The following is a 24,463-nucleotide window of genomic DNA, read 5'->3' on the forward strand; positions in this document are numbered from 1 at the left end:
AATAGTAGGCACTTAATGCAAGTTAAATTGAATGAACATTGACCTTGGGGAAAGGGGACCCTTCATCTGCCAGCTCAGATATGCCCAGTTGATGAGACTGAAGGTACTCCTATTCTGCCAAGTTAATACACCACAGCAGAAAAGAATTTAGCAAAGAGATGCTAAGTTATGGATCATCTAAGAAGAAACTCAGAACTTCACCAGTTGAGAAAAAGGGTATCCAGAACATCTCTTCCCCTGGAGTATAGCTTAGCAGTAGAGAATATCGATTCACCTTTCTCCCCTCAAAGCACCATTACCCAGAACAGAGAGAGGGAGCTCCTTTGAGGGAGGTTGGAATGACTTTCAAAGGCTAACCACTAGAAAACCTGTGTGTTGTCTCTGAGATAAATGGTACCTTTGAGCCACTGGGTGAAGTAGATGCAGAGCAACAATGAGACCTGAGATGGGCTAGGGCCAGGGCTTCTGTCCGTGTCACAGTGGGACTGTCTCTGGCCTATTGGGTCACAATGGCAGGAGGGCACAGAGGTCCCCAGCTCTCCTCTCATCATCTCACTTTGCTGCTGGGTGGCACTCAATTAAGAAACTGCTTTGTCACAGATAGTGCCCTCTTGTGAATTCCTTTTCTCATAGCAGGAAGGGGAAAAAAACGTAACTGCTCATACCCACACAACTCTTGTTTTGCCTACTTTAATTACCGTTACAGGTACCAGTGCAGTGTTCGGGAGAAGATGATGCCTTGTAACCCTTGTTTCAAAAGGTAGTAGTTCTTTTAAATCTTCCTCAGATACACTTGCTCCTTTAAACTCTCTTCTTCCATCTGCATTTCAAATAACCAACTGGCAAGGGATGGGAAACTACTGAAACAGGGTGGCAGTTTGGGATGCTTCTTCTCTGAAGCTTTCAGTAATAAAGATGCTGGATTAGAGGATGGCAGGGTGGGACTGATAGAATGATATGGGGAATGGAGGGAGCACAAGCAGGTCCAATGCTTCACCTCCCCACCATACACAGATGAGCTAATTTTGGCCCCTGCTTCTTAACTAGCGTCGTCGTAACTGAGAGGGATAGTTTGACACTCCGACCTCGGTGCTGCCTCCAGTGCTCCTGAGTCCCTAGCAGGCCTCCAGGTGGGCAGAAGCACTGAGCAGGGAGACCACGAGCAGCTCAAAGAGCTGTACTCGGTAAGTAGACTCAAAGCAGGGACCCCACCCCTCACCTCCACCCCAGTCCTCTCTCTCCATACTGACGTCTCAGGGAAGTAGCCAGTTGGAAAAGGTCATCATTTTAGAGTTGGAAGAGATTTTGTCGAAGCTCATTTTACAATTGCAAAAGCAGGTCCATGGAGGAGTATAATTACCTAAGGCAACAAAAGTTATAACTAGAAACCAGTTGTTTTGACTTGGTGTCCTTTTTCCACTTTAGTAGGACGTTTGGGTTTGATTTTCTTACAAGAAGTTAGGAAAGGATAGAATAAACCTAAATGATGAATTAGCAGAGTAGGCAGTGGGTAGGACATTGCCTTAAAAATGAGACAATATTGCTGTCTTGGGATTTTTCCTATGGTGTAACTAAAGGACTTAAGTTTCTAAATTCTATAGGGAAGGGTGATAATAAGTGCATCCATTCTCTAAGTCTAAAACCTCTAGAGGAAAGAGGTTAAAATGGTAACGTTGAAGTTAGATAATATGTTGTCTAAGTGATATTATTTCTGAATGTTATTAGGGATACAATGGGATCTCCAATGAGAGAAACTCACCTTACCTCCCACACTAAGATTCTGGTTCTAGTGGGACAAATTTGGATAGTAGTGTAGTATTCTGTAGATAAAAACCTTTTATAACCTGCCATTTTTTTTTCTTTACAGGCTGGGAACCTGACGGTGCTAGCTAATGACTCCCTGCTTCACCAGGACCCAGTACAGTTAGATTTTCATTTCCGCCTCACCCCTCAGGCTTCTGCCCACTGGCATGGCCTTCTTTGTGACCACCGACTGTTCCTGGACATCCCCTACCGGGCGCTGGACCAAGGCAATCGGGAGAGGTGAAAGTAGAACACTTTGCTAACCCAAATTGAACCACTATAATGGAATAGCCAGGGAGTTTTAGTTAGCTGTCCCAGAAACAATGATGCACTAGATGTGAACAATACATGTAAGGGATTAAATGAACATGAAAAATATCAGATGAAAGCTCGAACACAGATTGAGCCAATCCCCATTTCATAGGATAAGGTACACAAAAGAAATGGGGCCCTCAGAGTTCTAGAAATTATGATCATTGGTATGGGGGTTTATTATTTATATAGCAAGAAGTCTTTTACTCTGGCTAAGTCTAATAATGATTAGACATCAAAGGAATATTTAATCTACCAACTCAGTAAATTTGTTCCTTAGGTCTAGGAGAGGCAAGATCAGCAAATGCTGACTTTAATTATTTCTCTAAATAGGTTGTCACCCCTGTTGTTACTTAGTTATGCTCAGTAGCTTGTCTCTTTCTCTGGCTTCCAGTTTGACAGCGACACTGGAGTATGTGGAGGAGAAAACAGATGTGGACTCTGTGTTTGTGAACTTCCACAATGCTAGGAATGACCGAGGTACTGGGATTGGGAAACTGCCCTGGCCTTACATGCAGACAGATCTCACTGTTGTTCCTTTTCCTCCATTATCATTGAGAACATGGGCTTGGGAAGTCATCCTTACTGGGAGTTTTCTATCCATACCTGAGGGGAGTTGGGCAACAAAGTGTATGAAGAAATAGAGGGATAAAGAACTTGGGGAGCTCCAAAGGTTTTTTCTAATAACTTTCTTCTCCCCTCATAGGTGCTTTGCTTCGGGCCTTCAGCTACATGGGCTTTGAGGTGGTTAGACCTGACCACCCTGCCCTCCCACCCTGGGACAATGTCATCTTTATGGTATACCCCCTTGAGAGGGAATACAGCCACTTACCCAGTAAGCCTTCCTGAATCCAGTCAGGGTTCCCATCAAATGGGAGGGCTGAAGCTGTAACATGGGCACAGGCACAGTGGGATCCAGAGTCCTAGGTTTTTAGGGCACCTCCTCCCAACCCAGGAATAAAGGGTAGTAGAATCATCAATCCTTGCTTTTTGTCTTAGAGATTAATGGAATAGTACTGGACTGTATATATTTAATCCTGAGGCAAGATGGTCTAGGCAGTGGTGCAAAACAAAGAAAATGGGCACTAAATGTGGAGTGCTCAAAGATTGCAGGTTGCATATACCTAGTTTTAATATGTAAAAATTTTTACTTTTTTATATTTAAAAAACTAATTTGGTTAAATATTTCCCAATTACATTTTTTAAAATTTATTTTTATTTTTTTTAGGTTTTTGCAAGGCAAATGTGGTTAAGTGGCTTACCCAAGGCCACACAGCTAGATAATTATTAAGTGTCTGAGACCGGATTTGAACCCAGGTAACTCCTGACTCCAAAGCCGGTGCTTTATCCACTAAACCACCTAACCACCCCTCCCAATTACATTTTAATCTGATTCAGGTCTCATGTGAGCTATGTGGGCCACACCGACGACACCTAAGTCAGGAAGATTTTATTGGCCTTAAAACACCTGGGTGACTAAGAGTGTATCACAACTTGAGTGTTTCTTTATCCATAACGTGGGAATTAATCTTCTAGAGTTGGTATAAACATCAAAGGATGCAAAATGTGTTGCGATCTTTAAAGCATAGCAATTAGCTTTGTCCATCCACTGCTCATCATGTGAATGATACCACACCAAGGCAGACAACTTGACATCAAAAGCCAGTGTGCATTCTACTAGTGTGTGGGGTCATAGTAAGCAGAGGCTTCCCAGCTTCCACCAAAGACAGTTTTACTCACTGAAGTTCACTTTTATTCCAGAATCTTTTCAATACTACACTAAGGAATACAAGATTCCTAAGGGGACATCTCCCTTCCCTGGAGTGGATCTCTCAAATCTCTATGTAATTAAGGTGCCAAGGCAGAACTTAGTTCCCAGCCTCTCCTCCTAGAGGGTTGCCTCTAGAAATAGTTTAATAGGTAGCTTTTTGGGTAATTCTAAAAACAGAACTTTATTTTAGTAATGATTCCCAAGTGGCTTTACAGAATTCTGCTTTTACATCATCCCCATGTGTGTATATGTTTATATATTAGGCACTACCCTAAGGCATGTTCCTGAACTCTCTTTTCCAGTTGCACCATAGCATGGCAAACAATTCTCAATTAACCTGCAATTAAACAGGCCCCATCTTAAGCTGGCAGGGAGCATTCCCTACTTATTTCCTTGATTCAACTCTGTTTACTATAAGCCTATAGTGGCCAGAACTTCCTCAATTCACAACATAAACATTTTGCAGTAACTCATCTCATAAACTGAAGTAGACTTCTGACCGATCCCTATTCTCAACTAATAGAAGTGTAATCGTTTTTCATCCCCGTTCCACCCAAGTACCCAGTATGTGGGACAGGCTAAGGGAAGCTCTTCTGGGGCAGCAGCTGATAGAAACACACGTGCACACTAGTAGTCTTTTTCTGAAAAGTTCTTCATTCTGCAAGTAGAAGTAACTGTATTTGGTTCACAACAAGTCAATGAGTAAGGCAGCCCACCGAGGAGAAAAGGTAGGGTTATCTTCTATGGGATTCCATTTTCTGTCCAGTCAAATGCTCCCATGATGCCATATCTTGCCACTTCCTAAGCATGGACATGAAATATGAGAAAGGGTCAATGTATGAGTTAGAACAAGTCAAGCTTGGAGAGTATCAGCCACAGAAAAGGAACACTAGGATCAGGGAGAAGGAAGAGAGAATGTAGCACCTCCCCATCCTCACCCCTCACCGTTTTCCGGCTCCATAAGACACATATCAGAGCCCCACTCACACAGCAGCCAGCCAGAGCATAGACGTCAGAGCAAATCATCTTCTGCAAGAACACCATCATCACCAGAGACTGAGGCAGCTTCTAAGCAAAGACAGGACAGGAAAATTAGGCAATACCTAAATTTAGGTAAATTAGGCTGTTTCCAAAGTACTGGGTTGGGCATAACTAGGACCTTATTCAACTTTCCCAATTCAAATCCCCTAGTTTGGAAAAGCAGCAAAACAAAGAATTTCAGGAGGCACAGTAGGAAATAATGTTGGTTACCTGACAAGCTGAGGCATGAGAGAGTATGCGGTGTCTCTCCAGGGCTCTTCTTGGTCTCAGACATCAGGCTGTCCAGAGAGGCATCTGTCTCTGTGGCCTGAGGGAATAACACAAAATATGACAGGATTAGTAAATGGAGCAAGGAAAAGGAAACATCAATGCCCCCACGATGTTAAATGTAAACTACAAAAATTCATGGAAGCAGCTGAATTTGGCTCGAGAGTAAACTAAAGCACCTTTTGCTAGTGAAGCCATCTCGGCCCCAAGGAAAAAACTGCTACCTGGATCCTGGGACAGAGACTGGGTTCCCCCAGGGGCACCACCCTCTACAACCACTGCAGCTCACCTACCAAGATATCCTGTAGCATCTCAGGGACAGCAGCATCTCCTTCTCCCACGTCTTGGGGGAGTTCAATTGCATAACCCTGGCGCACTAGTTCTAGCCCAATATCGAGATTCTGGAGGAGGGGAAAAAAAACAGAAAAAAAAATGTATGCTAGACTTGAAAATAGGGAAGGGTAGGCAGGAAGAGGAATCTGGGTACCCCCTCCCCAAATCTAAAAGTACTGAATTTTGTACCTCACCAAGATAATACAATGAACCTCTTGGCCTCACCTGTCCATTACTTGTGTCATAAAGATGGATTTCAGGCCAAGTAGAAATCCCTGTTTGGACATAGCTAGAGATCTTGGCCACCAGAGGCTTCCATTCTGCACAATGAGTGAGGCGGTCAAACTCATCCAGGGCTTCCTCTTCCCACTGCTCACCTGTTAAACAGGCAAGGGAACTAATGCTGAGGAGTGGAATAAAATCAAGAGTTTGCCTACCTTCCTTACAGAAATGATCTGAGCTCCTGGAAGTTAGGTAGCTAGACAAGTTAAGAATTTTCCCCAATGTGCTATGTGGTATTCATTCTACTCTGAGACCAAATCACACAGCTAACTTACCTGAGGGAACAATCCTTGCTAGACTACATTCTATTGCTTGAAATGGGAGGCTTAGAAAGTCACTCCTGAAGGAAAAAAAATTAGGAAATTGTAGTTAAGATGCTTATGACAAGAAGGATGCTCTAAAAGTCAGCTAATCTCCTTGTTTTGGTTACATTGGTTTAAAAAGATTTTGAGTTTTACAACTTTCCCTCATTTTTGCTTCTCTTCCCCCACCCCCCACAGAAGGCATTCTGTTAGTCTTTACATTGTTTCCATGGTATACATTGATCTAAGTTGAATGTGATGACAGAGAAATCATATCCTTAAGAAAAAGTATAAAAGAAAGCAAAATTACATAATAAAATAACAGCTTCCCCCCCCTAAATTGAAGGTAACTGTCTTTGTTCTTTGATCAAACTCCACAGTTCTTTCACTGGATCCAGATGGTATTCTCCACTGCAGATAGCTCAAAATTGTCCCTGACTGTTGCACTGATGGAATGAGCAAGCCCATCAAGGTTGACATCATCACCCCCATGTTGTTGTTAGGGTGTACAATGTTTTTCTGGTTCTGCTCATCTTGCTCAGCATCAGTTCGTGCAAATCCCTCCAGGCTTCCCTGAATTCCCATGCCTCCTGGTTTCTAATAGAACAATAGTTTGCTAAGCCATTCCCCAACTGAAGGACATTTACTTGATTTCCAATTCTTTGCTACCACAAAGTGGGCTGCTATGAATATTTCTGTACAAGTGACTTTTTTCATAATCTCTTCAGGGTATAGACCCAGTAGTGGTTATTGATGTATTAAAGGGTATGCACATTTTTGTTGCCCTTTGGATAATTCCAAATTGCTTCTCCAGAAAGGCTGGATGAGTTCACAGCTCCATCAACAATGTATTAGTGTCCCAGATTTCCCACATCCCTTCCAGTATTGATCATTGTCCTTTCTGGTCATATTGGCCAGTCTGAGAGGTGTGAGGTGGTACCACAGAGATGCTTTAATTTGCATTTCTCTAATAAAGTAATGATTTAGAGCAATTTTTCATATGGCTGGATCTCTTTGATTTCCTCATCTGTAAATTGCCTTTGCATATCCTTTGACCATGTCAATTGGGGAATGGCTTGTTTTTTTTGAAAATTTGACTCATTTCTCTATTTTAAAAATGAATCCTTTGTCAGAAATATTAGTTGTAAAAACTGTTTCCCAATTTACTACATTTCTTTTGATCTTGGTTACAGTGATTTTGTCTGTGCAAAAGCTTTTTAATTTAATGTAATCAAAATTATCTAATTAATGAACTCTCCACAAAATACCTGACAAAAATGAATTCATTGGAATTAAGATTTGAATTTGATTTCTCACTATAGATCCAAACAAGATTGACTTTATACTGACCTGATAGCTCTCAAGTCCTTGAGTGGGCTTTCCCCATTATCTCCAAAATCAACAAAGTAGAGATCCAGGTTCCCATTCTCGAGGGTACCCAGGACCCGGGCCCGATACCAGGGTCCATCTGTAGGTAAAGGTGCAGCTACAATGTCACCCACGTGCACGGTCAGATCTTCAGGCTACATGTCCAAATTGGAGGTAAAAAGGGGGAGGGTAGCAATGACAGATGGATCAGAAAAAAAAAAGGTGACAGGAGAACAAAGGGCCAAATATACAGAAAGAGAAAGGAGGGGAGATACTCCTTTTCCCATGAGTTCTATTAGTCCCACAACCCCCTGATCCATATGGCAACTCACTGACTGATTGTTCTCATAGTATTGGGTCATCTCATTGACCAGCTTGTCCAGTTGTAAACTGCGGGAGCCAATAATCTGGATCCAGAAATGGTTGGGGTTTTCAGAGGCAGACACATAGACTTCCAGATACTCATCAGCATGGAAACTGAAGTCAGGGCTGGGGACTGAACACATTGTAGGATTGAGGTTGGTGGATATGACAAAACCATCCTTGGTTAGTAGATGAGGGAATAGGGCTAAAGAATGGTAGCTTTAAGCTTTAAAAAATATTCAAGAACAAAACAATGATTCACTGAAGAAATACTGAATGAGAATTTTGATACTTCTCTTTTTCCTTTCCTATTATGACACATGGCTTTGATAAAATTCAGATCCCCCAGTCACATTTTACATCCTTTCAGATATCAAGTCTCCTTTGGAGATTGCTACAACTTCCACAGGATGGATGTGACATAAGACTGAGCAAATAAGGTATCCAACAAGGGATTTGTATCCACATGACTACCCCCTTGAACTGTGTTCCCCATTCACCACTCTATCCCACAACTTCTACTCAAGGAAGAAAAAATTGCCAGATGTTGGGACCTTCCTTTGTAGGGATGTTAAGATATATGATACATGACTACAAAGTAGCAAGACTGATTCCACAAACCACATTAAGAAAAACAATTTCAACCCTTTGCAGTTACACCTCATGCTGAATGAGAAGTATTTTGATGAATACTAGATATAAATCCAAGGTAGAGCAGACCTTTAATTAGTTGCTGGCTTATCTGAAGAAAATCTTTACCAATGGACTGCTAGACTTCTAGCAAAAGGCTTTTGAGGTGCCCTTCTGTGCCACTACTTTATACTTTGGAAATAAACTACTATAATAATTACAAGAAAATATTAGTTTAGCAATTTGCTATTTTTAAAGAATCATGATTCATTTCGAAGACACAAAGTGCTTTGGTTATCTATTATCCATATGAGCTTCCCCATTGGTTAGCACGGACAGTCAAACTTTCTTTGGAGATAACATACTTTCAAACTTTGGCATTTCTGGATTGGCTTGGGCTCCCACATCCTCATGGCATTTGCTGTCACTAAGCTTTTTTTCATGGGAATGTTCCATCCGCTCTGGTCTTGGCCCAGCCATATCTCCTCCTCCTCGGCTAGGAGCTGCAGTTAGCAGTGGGGTCAGTTTCTTGCTGGTGCTCAAGTCTTTAGGAAAAGCTGGCTCCCCAGATCCTCCAGGCCCTGCCACTTCTTCTCTCTTGACACTGATGGGCTGCTTGCGCTGTACTCTAGATTCTGCTGAATGAGCAATCCTCTTCCGAAGTTCTTCGTCTTCTGAAACTTTTTCTAGGATAAGATGCTTGCCAGAAGAGAAAGAATAATCAGCTAATAATACTAATCATCCTAAGAACAAGAAAGAGCTCTTCTCTTTCATATTTACCTTAGCTGCTGCCACTTCCTTCTGTGTTCCTGAAATCTTTATGAGTCGTGTTAGAAGCAATGTCCCTTCTGATTCCTTGTCACAGGTGATTTTGGCTCCAGAACTCTTACAGATGGCACGAATAGTCTCTCCACCTCTCCCTGCAGAAAGATACATTTACAAATTTCTCCACCTGTCTCCTTATATTTGCAGCAACTAGAAAAATCAGGAGGAAATAAGAATAAATTTTCATTTCTAAACTGAGCCAAGCACCAGGTTCTTAATAAATTCTTGAACACTAAAAGTTATGGGACTAATAGTTTCTAAAAATTGTTCCTGCCAATAAAATCTTTAGGTTAAGTAATGTTAAATTTTCTTATAATTTAAAAACTTTAGGTCAATTCATTTGCTTTCCTCCAAGTATATTTTCCTAATTTATTCAGAGGCCAACACTCTTAAATCCTAAAATAAACCAGAATACACTACTAGACTGAGATAGCAAAGAGTAAATAAACAAGTTAATGAGAAGAACTAGGTTCTAGTCCCTGTTGTGGGGGAAATCATAACTTTATGACCTTGGAGATATCAGTCTGAGACTGTTTATTCATCTGTGACCTAGGGATAGCACCTGTCCTGCCTACTTAAAAAGAGGATTTATGAGGTGTATGGAAAATGAATTTATCAAAAGCAATCTATGAATACTATTAACTACAAAATTTTAAGACCCAACAGTAGCACAAAGGGATAAGACTTTTTGAGAACATGTGCATTCTACTGTCCTTAAAGGTTAGGGATATACCACAAGTAGTCTTACTTTTTTTTTAATCCTTTGTAAATCTACCACCTGTGAATTTCCTTAAATCCTTTTTGAACCCATTTTGTCTGTTGGGGGGGGTCACATTTGAGATAAATTGGGTAAAACTGTCTTCTCCATAGACACTGACCAAGAAAAAATACCTAAGAAGATGTGAAGATTTAAGATATATAAAGGAGGAAGCATTAAAGGGAGATAATAGTACCTATAATTCTGCCCACAGATCTCTGAGGTACTGAAAGCTGTTCATACACCGGGGTGTTCTCTGTCAGGATCTGGTGGATTGCTGCTTTGGCTTTGCAAACCTGGACAGGAAAACCACTTATGAGCAGCACCCGCTCCTCACCTACATCTTCTGTGTCCACATCAATACGGGCACCAGTCTGCTTCCTCAACTGCAGAGAGGACAGGGGAAGAAAGAGGAGGGGGAAAGTGTGTATGTCTATATATGTGGTAGATCTTAGGAAGAGACCCCATGGACACATGTTGTTTGGACATGATGATCAAGGTGGGAATTTGTTGTGCTTGACCACATTTGCTATAAGGACTTTTCTTTGCTCTTTTTAATAGGGCATGGGAAAAGAGAACAATTTAGATTGGTCATGTCGAAAAAAATAATTCTCAATTTGTACTCGAGTCCTTCACCTTTTTATCAGGACCTGATCTCTGGAATAGTGATTGGTCATCATTCTTAACCAAAGTTACTAAGTTTTCCAAAGTTTTAAGTCTTACGATAATATTATTATATAAATTATTCTCCTTTTTAACTCAGTTATTTATCTGTTCATAGAATCAGTTCATTTACATCTCAGATTTCTCTGAACCATTTTATTATTTCTTACAGCATCACAATCATAATATGATAATTAAGTTGTTCCAATTGATAAGCAGCCCCCTCAGTTTCCGATTCTTTGCCATCACAAAAAAACAAAACAAAACACTACTATAAATATTTTTGTACATGTGAGTTCCTTTCCTCTCTTTGGGGTACAGTCCTAAATGATATACATGGTTTAAAAACTTTTTGGGCATAGTTGTGGTTTTTTTAGGTTTTTGCAAGGCAATGAGGTTTAGTGACTTGCCCAAGGCCACACAGCTAGGTAATTATTAAGTGTCTGAGGCTGGATTTGAACTCAGGTCTTCCTGACTCCAGGGCTGGTGCTCTATTCACTGCACCACCTAACTGCCTCTTAGGTATAGTTCTGAATTGCTTTTCAGCAGTTCTACCGACAGTACATAAATGTATGTGTATATATCCCAGAATCCCTCTAGCATCTGTTTTCCTCTCTTTGGTCAATTTTGCTAATCTGAAAGGTAAGAAGTAAAAATCTAATTAATTAGTTTTTGAGCATTTTTCATATGGTTATTTTTAGCCTGAATTTCTTCTTCAGAAAACTTCATATTCTTTGGTCATTTATCAGCTGGAGAATGGCTCATAATCAATTCCTTAGGTATCTTAGGAAATGAAACCTTCACAGTGGATACAACACCAGCTCTAGAGTCAGGAGCACCTGAGTTCAAATCCAGCCACTTAATACTTACTTAGCTGTGGGTCAACCCCATTGCCTTGCAAAAAAAAAAAAAGAGTAAGAAAACGAAATCTTTCTAAAATAAATATCTATCTAATACTATCATCAAGCATTATTTGTAATGAAAATAAGCTACAAATCTTCCAAATAAGGACAGAGGTATAGAAAAGATGCTCATTATCATCAATATTATTCAATATTATACTAGAAATGAAATATATGGCAATAAGAGAAGAAAAAATGCAAAGAATTAGAACAAGCAATAAGGAAACTAAACTAATATTCTTTGCAGATGATATGATGGCACACTTGGAGAATCAGAGAATCAACTTAAAAACTAGTTGAAATGATTAAGAAATTTTAAATTGAAGGATATAAAACAAAACCACATGAATCACTTTTCAAAGAAAATCAGATCTTATTAATTGGAAATATAGTAATTTCTTGGATGAACCAATATAATAAAAATTACAATTGTACCTAAATTACTCAGTGTCATACCAAACGACCAAAAATTATATTATGGAGCTACAAAAAAATATAAAACTCATCTTGAAGAACAAAAGGTCACGAATATCAAGGGAATCAATGGAAAAAATGTGAACGAAGATAGCTTGGCTATATCAGAGTTCAAGCTGTATAACACAGAAACAATCAAAACAATCTGGTACTGGCTAAGAAATAGAGATAGAGAAGTGAAACAGACTAGGTACACAATACATAATAGTAAATGACCATAGTAATCTAGTGTTTGATAAACCTAAAGATCCAAGTTTTTGGGACAAGAACTCACTACTTGACAAAAATTTCTGGAAAAACTGGGAAGTATTTTGGCAGAAACTAGGAGTAGGATCAGCTCACATTAAACATGTCAAAATAGACCTATGATTTAGACAAAGTGTGATACCATAGGCACATGAGGGGAGCATGGAATAGTTTACATATCAGATTTGAAGATTAAGGGAAGAACTTATGACCAAACAAGAGACAGAAAATATTATGAGATATAAAATGGATAATTCTGATTACATTAAATCAAAAAAGGTTTTCACAAAGGAAATCAATGCAGGTAAAATTAGAAAGTAGAAAACTGGTAGAAAAATTTATAATAAATTTCTCTGATAAAAGCCTCACATATAGAAAACGGAATAAAGTTTATCAGAATCACAAGTTGGTCCCCAATTGAAAAGAATCAAGACATGAACAGGAAATTTTCTTTTTCATATCAAAGAGAGAAATCAAAGCTCTCTCTCTCTCTCTCTCTCTCTCTATATATATATATATATATATAGTCATTAAAAAATGAATAGAGAAAACAAATTAAAGCAACTCTGAAGGTCCAATTATTCACACCTATCAGATTGGTTATTAAGAAAGGAAAATGATAACTATAGGAGGAGCTGTGGGAAAATTGAGATACCAATGCATTATTGGTAGAGTTATGAAATGATCCAAAAAATCTGGAGAGCAATTTGAATCTATACCCAAAAGGTTATACTGTACCTACCTTTGATCCAGCAATACCACTAATAGGTCTGTATCTCAAAGAGATTTAAAAAAAAAAAAGAAAAAAGGACTGTCAAAGTACAAAACTATTTACAGCAGCTCTTTTAGTAGTGGTAAAGAACTAGAACCTGAGAAGACATTGAGGAATGGCTGAATAAGTTGTGGTATATGACGTCATGGAATATTATTATGCTATGGTGAATGGGATGCTTTCAGAAAAACCTGAACTTACATGGAGTGATTGGAAGTGAAGCAAGCAGAACCAGCAGACCAGTGTACATGTTAATAGCACTATTGTATGTCGCTTAAGTGTAAATGACTCAGCAACACAATGACCTAAGACAATTTTGAAGAATTCATGATAAAAAATGTTATCCGCTTCCTGAGAAAGAACTGCAGATCAAAGCATACATCCCCCCCCATTTTTATTTTTGTTTCTTTTTTTTTTTAGGGGGAAGGAGTGTTTGTGTTTTTTTTCACACCATGTCTAATATGGAAATGTTCAGCATGATTGCACATGCATAACCTATATCAAGTTGCTTGCCTTCTCAATGAGGTGGGAGAAAAGGAGGGAAAGAGAATTTGGAGCTCAAATTTTAAAAAATGTAAAAAATTTTTTATATGTGATTGAAATCTTCAATGAAACTTAAGTTCACAACTATTTCTCCCCATCTGTGAAGCAGTCTTAATTTCCTTATTAATATCAGGATTAGGAAAATAAGTTGTTTTCCCAATTTTCTGATAAAAGAGGAAGGTGACAGTTAAAGGCATGGAACTTAATATCTGTGGTAAATTATCTATAAAGTAAATTTCTGAGTAACTAAGGAGTCCATTTCTTGAAAGTAATAGCCTTGTACAATGAATAATGACAAGAATGAAAGCCATCTGTCATCCAAGGGAAGTAATTTAGCCTGCAAAAAGTGCTTTTTTTCCAAAGACAACTTATTTTATGTCTGTGCATGTGGTGTTTGAGGGGAGGGGAGGAAAAAATCTACAAACATAAAATACCCATGAAAGTCAACAAACTTACTTGTTTAATATTGGCTCCTTGTCGGCCAATAATCAGCTTCACAGCCTCCTGAGGAACCCGCATCTCCACCTCAATATCATCTTCCCCAACGAATGTCAAGCGTTCTTCTATAAAATGACAATTAGATAACTCCTAATAGTGAAGGCTAATATAATACTCTTGGCTCCCTGACTTTTACCCCAAACACCTGACAGTCAAACATAAGAAGTGTCAAGGGAGAATACGGATCAAGAAATTCAATAAAAGCAACAAACAAAAGTGCTAGCTGAATGGGAACTTAATAGCATTTGTGACTGGCAAACAAGATTACTCTGTGGAATGAAACTTCCAAAGCAGGAAAAGCTTCCTTTAAAAAAAAAAAGAAAAGCTCCCTAGTCCTAGTCCCTAGGAAGGTATGCTGAATGTCAGAAAGGCTTCCAATTCCAAACTGTCACTCCAGAAGAAGAGTGACCTAAATGGGTTTTAGACTTACTTGGATTTTCTGTTTAGATTCAGAGTTTATCCCACCAAATTATTACAATCACACAGCCCATTAGGGGGAGGGTGTGAATGAGGAGAGAGTTACTTGTCAAGGCTGAAGAGGAAGGTACATATAAAAAGAATTGGGCATTTATATTTACACGTACACATGAATAAAATATAAGTCCAAAAGCTATTTCCAAAAGTGGTCAAAGAACATAAACATCTCAAAAGAATAATTGCAAACTATTAATAATCAGACAGAATGCTCCAAATGCAAAATAACCATGAGGTTTTTTTGTCTTCTATCCAGTATATCAGCAAAGATGAAAAAAGGTAGGAATATTTAACCTTGGAGGGACTGTGGGAAGATAGGCACCTTAGTGCATTATTGCTGGAATTATGAATCAGTATAGCTATTTTAGAAAACAATTTGGGAATATGTAAATAAAGTGACAAGATGTCTATCCCCTACGGCCCCAGAGATTCTAGCACTGGGCTTATAACCCAAGGAGGTCACTGACAACAAGAAAGTCTTCAAATACACTAAAATATTTATAGCAGTATTTTTTGATGTAGTAAAGAATTCAAAACAAAGTACATACTTATCAACTGGACAATGATTAAACAAATTATGTTATATGAATAATACGATATTGCTGTGCTATAAGAAATTATATGTATTATGAATACAGAGAAACAGAAAGATCTATATGAACTGATAGCAGAGTCAAAGAAACAATATTCCCAGGTTTCAACAATATAAACAAAAAAATTCAAGAGAATATTGCAAAACTACAAAGAAAAACATGATTTTAAAGTAGAGTTGGGAGGTCCAGGAGTATTGTATCCTGCTATAATTTTAGACTTTTTCCATGTATTGAGCAGTTATATTGTTTTTTTCCCCCCTCTTTTTCTTTTTTTGACTTGAAAATACAGTTTGTTGTGTAGACTAGCTCTCTGGGATGGGGAGGCATAGGAATTTATGGTGATATGAAAAAAAGGACAGAAATAAAAACTTATTTTTAAAAAAGAACCCACTACAATTTTAATCTGGTTCCTGACCTAGATCAAGATAACTCTTAGAAAAGGACAGATGAATTGGAATCTCACTCCAAAAACAAAAGTGGCAAAGCCGCGGTAACAAAAAGGAACAATCAGTGACTCTGTGTTACTTCAAGTGGTACAGACCCTTTATGTTGTTCTAGCTGTAATATAATAAATTAACAGGTTTAAAAAGTTTACTGTATTTTACTTCAGGTTAATGAAGTATATCACTTTCTAAAACTTTTCATCATGTGTACACACACACACACACACACACCCCCCTTATACGCACCTCTGCTTTCTCTATATCTTCGATAGAGGATATAAGCAACGGTCAGGCTGGCTGGAATTCCAAGGCCCAGTGCTATTTTCTGAATGGTTGACAGATTTGTCCAAGAAGACCATTCAGTGGACATTTTCTCTGGAGTCTTAACCTGCATTCTGAAGCACAGGAGGGGAAACAGAGGGAAGTTTCAAACAAAACGGGTGTATGACTAGCCACACTTTTGTCCAAATTCCAACACCCAACTCCAAGGTGAGAAACCTGACTCAACATAAGCACCTGAAGACCACAGTAAAAAGAGACTTAATTTGTCTCCTTGCTGTCCAACCTTAGAAAAACACACATTCAAACTCATGAAATTTAAAAACAATGAACAAACCAGCTTGGGTGGTTAGATGATAAAACAAAAAGTTAACAGTTAAAGCTGGACAATAGGAAAAGATTATGAAGGATGTTGAAAATCACTTATGCTAAGGAATTTAATTTGTAGCAGTAGTGACCCAATAAAGGGTTTTTAAAATAAATTCCAGGGTAACAATAATATTAAGGAATCAGTTAAGTATTTTACATCTACAGATGATTCTGACTTGACCCTCACATCCCTGATTTAAGTATTACAGATATTATCCTCATTTTATAGAGGAAGAAACTGAGACTAAGAAAGGTTGAGTGACTTGCCTGGGGCTACACAACTGGTTAAGTGTCTGAAATGGTATTCAAACTCAGATCTTGGCTCCAAGTTTCAGGGCTTTTCCAACTGTGCCATGCTGATCTAAGGACTAAGAGTCAGGAAAATTGCTCTACATCAGTATACAGAATGTACTGGATAGTGAAGTTTGGTATGGGGCTTCTGACTTTACCATTCAACTAAAACTAAAGTCTCCAAGGTCACAATCTCTCTGGTCATTAAATAAAGTCTTTTCTCAGCCCTTATCATTCATGAAGTCTTGTAGTGTCTGAACTTACCAACTACTTCAAGCTCCCAGTTATTCTGAGTTTTTCTTCTACCTAATTCATTCTTCTCAGTTCCTAAGGAAGAGCATTTTCTATGTCCTATTACTTATGTATGAGTATACCTGGGGCTCTGTCTTTGGCTTTCTTCTCTGAACTTTCTACACCATCTTTTGGTGATCTCATCAATTCCTACCATTTCAACTATCACCTCTCAGCAGACAACTTCCAAAACAAAATGTTTGCAACTGCAAGCTGGACATCACTACCTAGAAGACATTTTTCTTCCTAAACCTATGCCTTCCAACTTCTCTATTACTAGCAAGAATACCACTCTTCCAGAAGTCACTCAGTTTTGCAATCTCAGAATCACATGGGAGTATTCCCTATTTTTAGTGGCAGCTGGTGAAACAATGGGGTAGAGAGTTGGGCCTGGAGTCAGGAAGAACTGAGTTCAAATCTTGACTCAAGAACTTATCAACACAAATCAAACCAACCTCTGCCAGCCTCAGTTTCCTCAAGTTATAAAATCTCTCAGATTTGTTTTGAGGATCAAATGAGATATTTGTAAAGTGCTTAGAACAGTGCCTGGCACATGGTAGGTGCTAGATAAGATGCAAATTCTCTTTCCCTTTACAGCCCATATCCATGAAGTCTACCTCCAGAATATCTTTGTTCCTTCTGATTTTTCATGCCTATCACTTAGTCCCTGACTACAACTGAGTCCCTGACTCCAGCATCTCCCTCCCCATCCATCCTCTATATAGCCACCACAGTGATTGTCCTGCTGCACAGGTCTCATCAAGTTCCCTAGTCCAGGAAGATTCAGTGGCTCCTTCCTGCCTTTGGGTTAAAATCTAAACTCTTCTCTTCAACTTTTAAAGACCTAACCAATCAGATTTCACTTATTTTCCCAGGATAATCTTAGTATTCCCTTTGGTTTCCTTTTGGTTTGAATATCTATTCAAATAAAAACCAGAACTTTTTTTGGTTCTTTGAGGGGTGAGGCTCTGCATCTAATGTAGTTTCATTAACCTGAATAGCCAAGACAATCCAAATTAATTAGTTAATTGAAAGTTCAGGCAGCTTTAGGAGGCTGCAGGGTACAGTCATGCTTTACTGCTAACAACAAATCAAAAAGTATTTTCCCATTGGGTGTGCTCAGATATGGGAAGGAAAAAAAAGTTCAAAAGATTTCTGGTACAAAAATGCAATTTAAATGATGACTGGCAAAAAAAATCTGGCACAATCTTAGGGATGCTAGAAATATGGATAAAATGTCAGTTTTAAATGTGCTCTTTTCTGAGGGGAATATAGAAGAATTCCTATTTAAAATACAAGAAGAGCAGTACAATAGCAAGAACAGCTGCCACAATCAAGACAGCATTAAATCTGGAAGATCAGATAAAGAATTGGACTTGGGAGTTGCAGGACCTGGATTCAGGTCCTTAATCCAGTTCTGTCTAAGTGACTCTAGGTCAGTCTGGGTCTTAAGTTTCCTGATTTACAAAATGAGGAGCTAGACTACCTGACTTCTAATTTCCCTTTCAGGGGAAATGAGATATTTCCCATTTCAACTTTTTGAAAAAGCATCTCTTCCTTACTCTTAGTTTAAAATTAAATGCAGGCTTCCACGCTTTTGGGAATTCACTGAAGAGTTTGTACAACTGTAGTGTGTTCGTAAAACTTAAAACAATTTTATTCTTTCCCAGCCTGGCTCCTCCTCCTCCCTCCCCACCCCAAAAACACCCCAAACCTTTACTACTGTCTGTTGAGTTTACAGCTTAAGACAGAGGGGTCTATGCTCTTATTTTTCCTACAGTAAACTAGAAAACTTACCATTATCTTAAAATCCAAGTAATTTCTGGTAAATTGTCTTTGGCAAGGAGACCTTGACTAGATTGAGGTTTATGTGTACATAGTTTTATGATAACAAAATTTCTGTCCCAGATTACTATATATAAATCAGTTTTTCTTTGAAGATAAGAAAAATCTTCAGATTTCTCCTAGTGAAGCCAGCTAGGTTTTTCTTTAGAAAGATTTTCTTTGAATAAGTCTTAATAATCTACACATTCATATCCACAGAGCAAATATTATTTATGCCCGTCTTATGTTACTTTTCTTAATTTCTGAATATTTGGTAAGTTTTTCCATAGACTCTACAGAGTCTAAAGTTCCTCTATTATATTAATGTATATAATAATGATTCAGTTAAAATGGCTTTATCTATAGATTCTCAATGCTTAGTCAAAGCAGTAGCTTGAAACAGCAATATATGCTATGATTTCTTTCTTAGTTTTACACTTTAAATTATGGGACTTTAAATAACAAATGCTCTATTATAACATCTGAGCTCTCTCTACCCTCCCTTTCCAACTAAATTTGTTAAGGCAAACCACCTACCATATGTACAAGCATTAGCTCAACCAGCAACCTAGCAACAGTTTAATCTGAATGCCAACTCTCTTTTGGTTGTATTCTAAAATTCAGGGTTCTAAGTTTTTACTTATCTGCTCAGCTCACTTCTTCTTGTATGGACAGTTGCTTTTGTTTGCATGTTGTTCCCCCATTAGACCTTGAATGCCTTGTTTTTATTCCCAGTGCTTAGGACAATGCCTAAATACACAGTTAAGAGTTTAATAAATGCTCACTGACTAAGGAAGAACATGCCAGTTCTAAGCACAGCTCTCTAGTCCAGGCAGTCCTGAAGGGGATACACTCCTCCAGATCAAAGTCAAGGTTCTCTATGCAGCCAAACTCCTATCTAGAATTGTGGCACAGGGTAAAAGACAAAACTAAGAGACAAGGGGTTTGGCATTTTTGTTACTTAATATCTACTGTTCTTTTGGATCCACCATCAATGGGTGGACCTGTGGAGACTTTTCTGGGAAGACCATCATCCTTGAGGTTGAACTGTCTGATACTATTAAAAATGTCAAGGCCAAGATACACGATAAGGTAGTACCCCTGATCAACAAAGATTGATTTTTGCTGGGAAGCAACTGGAAGATGGACATACTTTGTCTGACTATAACATTCACAAGGAGTCTACCCTTCATCATGTTCTGAGGTTTTGAGGTGGTGTCAAGAAGAGAAAGAAGAAGTCTTACACCACTCCCCAAAAGAACAAACATGAGAGAAAGAAGGTTAAGCTTGCTGTTCTGAAGTACTATAAGGTTGAGAAGAATGGCAAGATTAGCTGCCTTCGCTGGGAGTGCCCTTCTAATGAATGTGGTGATGGAGTCTTTATGGCCAGCCATTTTGACAGACATTATTGTGGCAAGTGTTGTCTAACCGACTGCTTCAACAAGCCAGAAGACAAATAAATGTGTATGTGTTAATAAAGAATTCAACTATTAAAAAAAATTATCTCTGGGGCTGCTAGGTGTTGTAGTGGATAAAGCACCCTGGAGTCAGAAGTACCTGGGTTCAAATCCGGTCTCAGACACTTAATAATTACCTAGCTGTGTGGCCTTGGGCAAGCCACTTAACCCCATTTGCCTTGCAAAAACCTAAAAAAAAAAATCTACTGTCATTGTCTAGCATAGAGATGGACAGGTAGTTGGGTACTTAAGTATTTTAAAAACTGAATTGAGAACACAAGTATTTTCAAATAAGTATCTGAAGAATAGAATTTTATTATAATGTAATTTATATTTCTTCCTTAAGGATATGATTTCTCTGTCATCACATTCAACTGAGATCAATGTATAACATGGAACCAATGTAAACACTAACAGAATGCCTTCTGTGGGGGGTTAGGGGAAGGAAGCAAGAATGGGGGAAAAATTGTGAAACTCAGAATAAATAAAATTTTTCTTAAAAAAAAGTATCTGAGCTTCCAAATTTCCCTTTAGGTAATCTCATTTTCTATTCACAAAAATGTATATAAAAAAGGGAAAGTCAGATTTGACTTCAGCATTCATTAAAATTAGGTATGTTACTACATGGACTTTATCAGGGACTAGATTTATAAAGTCCTTACCCACATGAATTTTATAATCTAACAAAGGGGATAAAACATAAGTAAATCTAAGATAAGCATATTAGGGAGCTCAGAATGGAATGAGAGAGATCTCAAAAGCTTTCATGGAAGAAGTGACACTTAAATATACAAATACTCCCCCTTCCAAACAGAAGGGAGTAGAATATGCAAGATAACAAGAAATACCATTATTTTCAATAAGATTATGATTGTAGCAATGCAAATAGTTTATTTCCATTAGTTTTTAGTCCTATCTGGAAGGAATGCATTCCAAACTTGGGGAACTCAAAGCAATTTGGATAAGGGAAGACAGATGTGGCAAAGGAGGTTTGAAGTAATTATAACTGAGAGTCATAAAGCCAATAATCCAAGGGCAAGGATCGTTAAATCTTGCTCAGCTCAGAGACATCATTTGGGAAATATCAACATTTGCTAATATGAATGAATTTATATGACAAGCCCATCTGTAATAAAGACTAAATTTAAATAATCTCAGTAATTACAAAATCAAAACCTAGACCAATTAAAGTTTTAGTTGTCTTCTTGGTAGAGAATGTATCATAAGAGAATTATATCATACTTGTTTATTGCTAAATTGAAAACTAAATTAATAGTTTAGATACATACATATTCTGTCATGAATACCATTAGATAAAGTTTAAAAGTAAAAAGATAAAAAGGAGATAAATTACTGTTACTAGATCCTTGTTTGCTTGATTTTATTACTTAAAATGAAATGGAAGAGCAATATATGGGAAAGAATGTCAGACTCTCTAACCATTCTACAAAGATATAAGAAAGCAGGGAAGGCAGACAATTCAACTCAAAAGCTGTTAATTCTGCTCAAGGATGATTATAACCTCCTTTGAAAATGAACCATTTGGGATGTGTACACAAGTCTGAAAATGCTAAATAATATAGTACATGAAAAGTACAGGCACAAAACAATCCTTGCTATACTTAAAAATAAATTGGTTGAGATAGGGAAACATTTGCAAAAATCTGTCATAACTGACACCATTCCCCTCACAATTAAATATTTTAATTCATTCCACTCAACTTTCCTCCATGGCATATGGGCAGTGTGGGAAAATAAAATTAAAGAAAAAGAACTAACCTTGAAGTCAAATGGAAACTGACTTTGACACTAGCTGGGTGACCCTGGATAAAACCACTTAACTCTTCTTTTTTTTTTAAAGGTTTTTGCAAGGCTTGCCCAAGGCCACAGCTAGGTAATTATTAAGTGTTTGAGGTTGGATTTGAACTCAGGTACTCCTGACCAGGACCGGTGCTCTATCCACTGGGCCACCTAGCTGCCCCCCACTTACCTCTTTTGAGTATCTGTTTCCTCATCTGTGCAAAGGGAAGCCTTCAGTCAGAAGAATAAAGTTCTGCTTTACAGACCTATTAGCTCTGTGACCCTGGGCAAGTAGATAAACCTCTCAATGCTCTAGGCAAATTTCTTAAGACTTGAAATTGCAAATCATTATTGGCAGAAAGTGTTTCCTTACCAGGAACTCCCTTACACAGATGAAATCTCAGATTCAGACAGAAAAATATGTGGATACTTGCTTTACTTCACAGAGCTGATGTGAAGAAAATGTTTTTAAACCTTAAATTGATACATAAAAGTTTGTTTCCATTGTAAACAAGTTGATAATAATATATATACACATATTTTGTATCAAATTTCCTTTTAGAAGTCAATGAAATAAAGTCAAATAACTGCTTTTAAAGAGAACTTTAACCAAGACGTAGTGTTCCTTATGACTATTAAGAGCATTTTTAGATTCATCTAAGGCTAAAGATCCATAGTCGTCTCCTTTTACAAGTAAAAACTGATTGAATAGAAACAGAGACTTTGAAAGCAAAGTCGATTTTCAGTCTCTTCCAAAATTATTCTACTTGCACTAGGAGGGTGGTAGAGAGAGGAATCAAATAATTGAGTTTAGGAATATAGGCAAAAACTAGGTAGCAAGTGATAATTCGATTAAAAGGGAATTAAAGGAAATTAAAAGAAAAAACAAACCTGTAGAAAGGCAAAGAGACAACTATACTGCTCTACCTCAGGGATCTGAATTTTTCAGACAGCTCGGGACTAATGTGAAGCAATGAAGCCCTCTTTGGAGCTGAAAGACCTAACCAAAATTTGGTTTCTTACCTGTGTGATCTTGAGAAAATCACTTATTTTCTCATCTGCAGAATATGGGGTTTGGATAAACTAAGTTTCGATAAACTAAACCTATGATCCTAAGATTGGAACCCCGATAAAACTAAAAAAAAAAAATAACCCCCCCCAACTTATTAGTCTCCTTAACTCCTAAATGAATCTGAAAGAAGAGTCCTTGCGATTAGGAAAAAAAAAACCAGATCTCTTATTGTCTGATCTTCTTATCTCTTATATCTTTTGTTTCTTCCTTAAGGATATGATTTCTCTCTCATCACACTCAATTTGGCTCAATGTACAACATAGAAACAAACTGACAGATTGCTTTCCGTGGGGGGGGTGGGGGAGGGAAGTAGGATTGGGTGGGTAAAATGGTAAAACTCAAATAAAATCTTTAATAAAAGGGGGAAAAAAAAGGAGGGCCCTTGCAATCAGTGGCTTTTGTAGTTTAAAGCAGCTATAGAAAGACAGTACTTGACAACACCGGGGTTTACTGTGGCCTCTGCACCAACTCCCACAATGGACCCTTCCCATCTCCAGCCTCCATCATTGCCCCCACCAGCTCCCCTTCCTCCCCCTCCCCCCAACTCGTCTGCCATGAGTAACTCCCTCTTCGTCTCCCAGGCCTCCCTCCCTCGCCCGCTGCAGGCCCCAAGGCTGGTCTTCCCGCCCACCGCCCCAGCTCTCGGCTCCCTCCCCCGCTTCCCCTCTCCGCCCGAGCCCGAGCCTCCTCCGTTTTTCTTCCCCTCGAGGGAAGAAAATAATAAGCGCTTCTGGCCTCGGCTCCTCAGCTCCCATCCCCCAAGGCCGGGGCGGCCTCCATTTCCCCCACCCCCCCACGCCCATCCCCGCCGCCCCCAGACACTTGGCCTCTTTCCAGCCTTTTCGCTTTTCCAAACTCCATTCCATCTTCTCACCCGCCCTCGGACCCGGCCCCAAACTCCTTCTTCCGACCGCGTCCCAGCTTATACCGCTCCTCCGGGAATAGCCCTCGTCCCCTGCGCTCCCCGGTCGCCGTCTCCTCACACCCTGACCAGGGGAGCTGCGGGGCCTCGCTTCAGCCAATCAGCGCCCGCCCACGTGACCCACCAGAGCCAATCCTCCGCCACCGTCCTCTCCCGCGGGTCCGCTTCCCCCGCTCCCTCCCCCTCCTTTCCCAAGCCAATCACCGCGCGAGATGCCCGACGAACGACGTACCTGCCGCGAGAGGACGCCCAATGATAGGGAAGAGTTTCAAAGTCGGCCTTCCTCGACTGCCAATCGGCGCCTCAATGTAGGGAGGGACGGTCCTTTCATCCATTGGACCGGCACCTGCCTGAGAATTAAACAGCCAATCGGAAGCTTCAAGGAGCTCGAGTCGCCTAGCGTGTGGCCAATCACTGAACGAGTCCGCTGCGGCTTCAGTTTTGGCAGAAAACCCGGCGTCCCCCCCCCCCCCCCCGCCCGAAAGGCTCCTCCTGG

At 39.1% G+C, this 24,463-nt stretch overlaps 2 protein-coding genes and 1 pseudogene across 4 annotated transcripts; 2 read left to right on the plus strand and 1 right to left on the minus strand.

Annotated features, from left to right (window-relative positions):
* Positions 1–514: 514 nt before the first annotated feature.
* On the plus strand, positions 515–3,095 carry OAZ3 (ornithine decarboxylase antizyme 3). The gene is given in 6 exon segments (XM_074188856.1): positions 515–760; positions 1,048–1,108; positions 1,110–1,184; positions 1,868–2,043; positions 2,510–2,595; positions 2,822–3,095. Coding segments are annotated over 6 exon segments (570 nt in total). The 5' UTR covers positions 515–731; the 3' UTR covers positions 2,965–3,095.
* Positions 3,096–3,456: 361 nt separating this feature from the next.
* On the minus strand, positions 3,457–24,069 carry TDRKH (tudor and KH domain containing). Of its 3 annotated transcripts, none has more exons than XR_012468738.1 (14): positions 23,974–24,069; positions 15,909–16,057; positions 14,111–14,217; positions 10,251–10,440; positions 9,253–9,392; positions 8,838–9,171; positions 7,812–7,975; positions 7,462–7,634; positions 6,085–6,149; positions 5,753–5,904; positions 5,488–5,595; positions 5,138–5,234; positions 4,832–4,954; positions 3,457–4,687 (listed from the first exon to the last, which is right to left on the minus strand). XR_012468738.1 is itself a non-coding variant. In XM_074188853.1 (14 exons), the coding sequence occupies exons 2-13, from the start codon at positions 16,054–16,056 to the stop codon at positions 4,899–4,901; spliced, it is 1,734 nt and encodes a 577-aa protein (XP_074044954.1). In that variant the 5' UTR covers position 16,057; positions 23,920–24,054; the 3' UTR covers positions 3,458–4,687; positions 4,874–4,898. The 3 variants fall into 3 exon arrangements, 1 of the variants encoding a protein (XP_074044954.1); XR_012468737.1 differs by having other exon boundaries at positions 23,920–24,055; XM_074188853.1 differs by having other exon boundaries at positions 3,458–4,687; positions 4,874–4,954; positions 23,920–24,054.
* LOC141489501 (ubiquitin-ribosomal protein eS31 fusion protein-like) lies at positions 16,107–20,176 on the plus strand (annotated as a pseudogene).
* Positions 24,070–24,463: the final 394 nt, after the last annotated feature.

The sequence above is a fragment of the Macrotis lagotis genome, chromosome 5, assembly GCF_037893015.1.
Source record: "Macrotis lagotis isolate mMagLag1 chromosome 5, bilby.v1.9.chrom.fasta, whole genome shotgun sequence".
Classification (NCBI taxonomy): Eukaryota; Metazoa; Chordata; class Mammalia; order Peramelemorphia; family Peramelidae; genus Macrotis; species Macrotis lagotis.